The sequence below is a fragment of the Electrophorus electricus genome, chromosome 3 (assembly GCF_013358815.1).
Source record: "Electrophorus electricus isolate fEleEle1 chromosome 3, fEleEle1.pri, whole genome shotgun sequence".
In the NCBI taxonomy this organism is placed as follows: Eukaryota; Metazoa; Chordata; class Actinopteri; order Gymnotiformes; family Gymnotidae; genus Electrophorus; species Electrophorus electricus.
In genome coordinates, this window is record NC_049537.1 from 7,044,682 (window position 1) to 7,050,681 (window position 6,000).

A 6,000-nucleotide genomic window follows, 5' to 3' on the forward strand; every position below is an offset into this window, starting at 1 on the left:
GAAGATGTTGTTAGGTCAGTGAGCAATTTGTCAGTAGTTATTGCAAACAGACTAACATTTTTGACTGTACATATAATTGAAATTCAATATTTTAGGCACAAAACCAAATTCACTAGAATTAAAGGCACTGAAAGGGAGTTACTAATAAACTCTGTGGTCTGCAGATTATGTATCTTAGCTATAAAAAAAAACAAAACAAAAAAAAACATTAACAATAACAAAATTACCCCAAAACAGCTCCACCCACTGAATCCAAACATTTAAATGATTTGTAGACTAAACAAAAACCTATAAGAAATAACTTGGTCAGTTTAGTCCTTAGTGGTGCACACCCCTTCGAGTTAAGCCCATTTCCATTGAGGGGCAGTATTACAGTGGGCAGCATTCAAACAGCAGAGGACAAAGGGGGAGACCAAACTGTGTGCCGTTTACACACCTAACAACAGACGCAGACCAGAAGCTCCAAAGACTTCACTACTCATACCTGTGAAAACGAGGAAGGAGGAGGGAAGGAGGGAAACAAGATCAACAAATGAAAGGGGGGGGGGGGGACAAATCTAACTGATGGCAGCAAAAGGCTTGAAGTCTTATGCTCAAGCCCCTGTAGACAAGCAGTGTGTTAGCATGGTACACTACAAAAGCAACACACATCACTGGACACCAAATAACACCACATGGAAATATTATAGTACATGAACAAACAAACTGAAAACATGCTTCCCTGTCTCCCAAGTAAAGAACCTACTCTGTGCAATAGAGGAAAATACAAACAATTATTTCCATGTAAATTAATAACTGGTTCACCAGCAAACAGAACTCATATTAAAGGCACAACGATAAGATAAATTTATCACCAACTCAACAGGTAAATAGTTAACAAGTAATGGATGTCTCTCTCTCCAGGAATATTTTCCATAAATGTGTGCCCAAGCCATATCTAGGTCTTAAGAACTGTCCAAAAAAAAAAAAAAAAAAAAAAAATTGGTTATTGACATACTGATATCTATATAATGAACAAAACTTCAGCATTTGATAAACAAAAAAAAATTGCAGCTATAACAATAAGTAACTATGAGCAGCTATTCTGGGGAAAGACTTTCTTCCTTAAATCTACATATACGGACTATCTGCTATTTTATGAAAATGTCTAATTCAGAAGTAGATTACTTAACTTATTGGTGTGATTTGCATGAAGATTTAGGCAAGTGTTTATGTAAATAATCGCTCATAATTTGGACCATTACTGTTAGCAACATTAGCCCTACAAGTTTGTGTAAACTTGATTTTTGACTGAACTATTCTTTTGCATTCCTAATGTCTGTTATGCATTGTTATGAAAGCAAACTGAGAGCAAACAGAGTATTTAGGTCATAAATATTTTTGAGAGAAGTAGTGATTCAACAAAGAGCAGTTTTAATCAAATTTGAACACAATTGGTGGATGTTCTATTTCAATTAGTCTTTAAATGTACTATATTGCTCAATAGCAGTGAAAACAAGTAGGAATTAGCCCTTTATACTTTAAGCTCCAATCAGGAATTGAAACAATAGCTTTACTTCCACTGGGACCATTATACATAGGAAACAAACAAGAAAAACAGAAACAGTGGAGTGTTTGTTTCTGAAGTATCAAACAATACTGCTTGTTAGTCCTCTGCTGTTCCAGCACCAGACAATTCCTGATTGTGGCTTAAAAGGTGTGAGTAGCAGATGTTTCTATCCTGAGGTACCACAGAAATGTGCGGCTCACCGCTGGAGAGAAGACTCTTAAGGAACGTGAAGTTCTCCCCTATCTTCTCCATGTCTGGGAGTATCTTGGCAATCTCCTCCATTTCAGGCAAAGCACTGGTTAGCTTGTCTTGATCAAGAGGAAAGGAACACATCATTATTAGCAACTACATAACAAGGATGTATAATTATGTATACCTGTATCCATATGTCAACAGATGTAGATTATCAAAACAGGTAGAACTGCTGAGCGAATGCTGATCCCAGAGTTACTCTGCATACGTACCTAAGTCAAAATTTTCACTGAGCTCCCAAACAAAGTCAGGCACTATCCATGTGTACTCGCTCAAATCAGGAAGCATGTCCTTCCATTCATCATACGTCTGGAAAGCATTAGGAAGACAAACACTCTGTATTATGAGGTAACACTGTGCAATGTGTATATAGTCTTTTGTATATTTAGGGTATTCTTGCTGTGATTAAAAGATTATGAAAGTAATGGCATTTGGTGACAAATAGGGTCAATTATTATTATACAAGCATGTGTTCTTTTAAATTGTGCATATTAATATAAAACACTAATATTAATACAAATACATATTAATATAAAAACATCCTACATAATCCTACAAGTATAAACAATAACTAAAAAGAATTAAACTACACATTCATCAAAAAGCCCTGTCTTTACTTAGACAAAACCTTTACATTAAAAAAGGTAGGCATCACCAAACTTTGGCCAATGTATATAATACTTTTTTCCTTTTCATTATTAAATAATTAACTATTGAGCATTACTAGTTTAAATGCTTTTTAAATAAAGGTTAATGTTATAAACCTTATGGATAGAAGAAACTCTATGACTCGAGCATGAATCTATAACCTGATAATTGCAAAATAGGTTGTGATTTGCATATGAGGCACAGCAGTGTTGGAGGGCACAGTTTAATCTGAACTTGGTTCTATATGCCATTCTGTTTGCTATGCAAACACTAGACCAGTTAATGTAGGGGTGAAACACACTGCTTGCATTCTACAAGGAATGCATACCAGTTTTTAGGCTGCAAACTTAAATTATATATAATTCAGGAGTCTGTCACTAGAGGATTAAACTAAAAGCTGAGGTATTGTAAGAATACATTGTATTCTTATGTATGGCTCCCACAATGCCTCAGACTGGGAAATAAAACATTTTTCATCACATTTAGATGAGTGAATTTACTGAGCATGATAGTGCTGCTTGGTCAAGGCAGATGTGCTTCATATTCACATGTTTTATGCCTAATTTCTAGAAATAACATACAATAAAAAAGCTTCTTTTTTTTCACAGCCTAAACCAGGCACAAGCAATGATGAACAAAAATGTATGGCAACTGTGTGACTTTTGTTGGCTGCTCTGGGTATGAGGGTCTGACAAATGTGGTACATCTTACAGAGGCCTAAATCTAGCACAACTGTCCTATTACCCTTATGACACTACACAATACCTCATACATAATGTAAGGAATAATCTCATGACAAGCCAATCACCACTGATGAAATAACTTTATGAGCACATAGCCTAACTTACAAAAAATATAAAACTCAACCTTTTTAGCAGTGTAGCCTCCTCCGACGGCAGATCCAAGCAAGATGTAACGCAGCTTGAGCAGCCTGGCAGCCAGACGGGCCGCCCAGAAGTTGCGCTGCTGCTGGCGGCCGTGGCCTCCTCGCCGGGCCTTGGCAGGGCGTATGGGGAGCCTGGAGAGGGAGGTGAAGCGGCGTGCAGCTGAACAGTGAGGGGGCCTCTGTGGGTTGGTGCTGGGTGAGAAGCAGTGGTGAATGGCACAAGAAAGAGGGTGTAGTTTCTGCAGGGGCATGCGGAACCTCAGGCCCACTCTGGAGGGGAGCAGATTCCTGCATGCTGAGCTAAAGAAAAGAGAATGTGGCATTTGGCTTATACAGTGGCTTGCTACAACTGCCAGCACATATTCCTATGTCATACATTAGGTAATCATTTTAAGAGTTTTTTATAAGTAGTTTATAACCGTTTACTGTAATTTTCACAGTTACAACAATTTGTTGCAATGTTTTCAAGTTCATAAATAACAGTATATTTCAGGTCTTATTTAATCTTATTACCAACTGAAGCTTTCAATGTCTAATTTCCTCACTGCAGAACGATGCAACTAATTAACACTGCAGGAATATAAAAGACTTCTATGTAAGCTAAGAACCAGAAATATTTGATCACATTACAACAGATATTCAGAAAGATCAGTTTAACATAATGTGCCTGGCTAGAATAAGGATATTCGAAACAATTCCAAGTCTGTGTTCGGATTGGTCAACCCTCTAATAACTACTGGAGAATCCTGAATGTAGGCCTTCATGCTTACAGTTGTCAGCTGTATCAATAAAGCTAAACTGACAATGTAATTAGTTTGGAGCATACAACCTAAAAATCTCATACTAAATGTACTGCATACATGTAAACACTAAACAATCACTCTAAACTATGGAAGTCCAGAAAGGATATCAGTTACTTAGTTTTTCTGTATTGTTTTTTGTGATCTCAAGATAAGTTGTATCATGAGAGCATGTCGAAATACAAAAGCCTAATTAGCCATGCTGTACTTCAACTGGATAAATGTATCCAGTTCTATTTTAATCAGGAACTCACAGAACAGGAAACAGTCACAAACATGCATGCAAGTAGTGGCACACATCAATGATCAGAGTGAACAAAAAGTGAAATTTCCACACATCCTTACAGTCAAGAATGGACCCAGTAGACCTTATACAATGTTCTTCAACAAACTCATTGTTGAAGATTTACAGGAAAGTGATTCAAATATACTGAAAAGCTTTTGACACTATCTACAAGTTGGTATTCCTGGGATTTCAAATCTTATGTTAAGTCTTCTAAGTACCACAATTACTGAAGGTAATTTCTCTTATAAATTACTAGAGGTAATCAAATCTTCAGATCACAAGAAATATAAGTCGTGGTTTCAAGATAAATGTACTTAGGTAGCTAACCATCCCAAGTAAGTAATAAGCCTTTCTGGACATCTGTACTGACCAGACCTGACTAGCCAATTACTTCTAAAGCCAAGTGACAGTGGGAATACCGTTTTACATTGTTAGTGTTGATAGATGTGCACCTGTAGTAACACGCTGATATGACACCCAAGATATGACAGTGGTCACAAACCCGGTCCGTCATCCAATGTCATTACCACTTAATTCTAAGAAATATAAGAATAAACAAATCTAAGCAGTTGGCTCGCTACCTACTATTGTAGCAAGTAGCTCAGCCTAATGATTGACTATTCTTAGCTAGACATATCTGAATCCTGGCTAGGTAGTGTCACCGTCTCCAGAACGGTTATCCGCTAACCACGTAGCTAGGAACCTAGCTGGCTGTCAAATCAGACTGGCAAACTATACAAAGAAACAATGCCAATAACTGCCAGGACACGATGAATGACCAGCAAAACCTCAACCGATTCAGGGAAGCTAATACTGTAAACTACATCAGTCCACATGTCCTCCTTAACTAGAAGGCAAACCAGGTAGTTTAGTTAGCTTGCTGACAACACTGACTGTCACCGTGTGGCAATAAATGCTGTACAGACTACATTACGTTGGCTAAATAGTACAGCTAGCGGTTAGCTAGCTAGCGGTTAGCTAAAAAGACACTGAACCAGCTAGCTAGCTGAACCAGCTAGACAGACGGCTAGCTAGCTAGATGGTATCTTACCAGGCAACAGTACTTCCAGCTCGTAACATAATGTTATAAACTATTAGAGGTGTATATTAGGGTATATCGGAACGTTTTTTCAAGCCAAAATGTAATTCATCTTTCCAGATGGAGAACATTAGGCAACTTGCTAGCTATAAAGGGCATTGCAAGCGCTCTAATGATCAGCGTCAACTGTGAGGGGTCATAAAGGTATATCCGGGTTACAAAACAAAAGTCCTCGCTAACCTAAAAAAAGTGTTTTTAAAAGACCTATGTCAATTTTATTAAATTATCTTGGAGACCTGTAGGGCCCATCGAGAAGCTTGTGCTCAAAACCACATGGTATAACTACATACTACTAATTACTATGTTCCTATTTCATGAACACAACTTTTTAATTCCTAAGAAATAGCATGGTCATTGTTTTGGACACTTCTAAATGTTGCACATGAAGTGTAACCTTATAAAGGATTAACCCTCCTGTTACCTTCAAATTTACTAACATCTTTTATCCTTGGGGTCAACTTGAAACCTCCAGAAAATGAT

General features: G+C 37.5%; 1 protein-coding gene across 6 annotated transcripts in view; it reads right to left on the reverse strand.

The window, feature by feature from the left end:
• Positions 1-5,647, reverse strand: part of opa1 (OPA1 mitochondrial dynamin like GTPase) — a 28,704-nt gene extending 23,057 nt beyond the window's left edge. For 4 of the 6 annotated variants that reach the window (XM_035524382.1, XM_035524379.1, XM_035524378.1 and 1 more), the window contains exons 1-5: positions 5,473-5,647; positions 3,317-3,635; positions 2,014-2,110; positions 1,750-1,857; positions 437-484 (exon numbers count right to left, since the gene is read on the reverse strand). In XM_035524382.1, coding sequence (XP_035380275.1) covers positions 437-484; positions 1,750-1,857; positions 2,014-2,110; positions 3,317-3,635; positions 5,473-5,501 — 601 coding nt within the window. In that variant the 5' untranslated portion in view covers positions 5,502-5,647. The remainder of the gene's footprint in view (positions 1-436; positions 485-1,749; positions 1,858-2,013; positions 2,111-3,316; positions 3,636-5,472) is intronic. The other 2 variants (XM_035524383.1, XM_035524381.1) reach the window with 1 other exon arrangement.
• Positions 5,648-6,000: the final 353 nt, after the last annotated feature.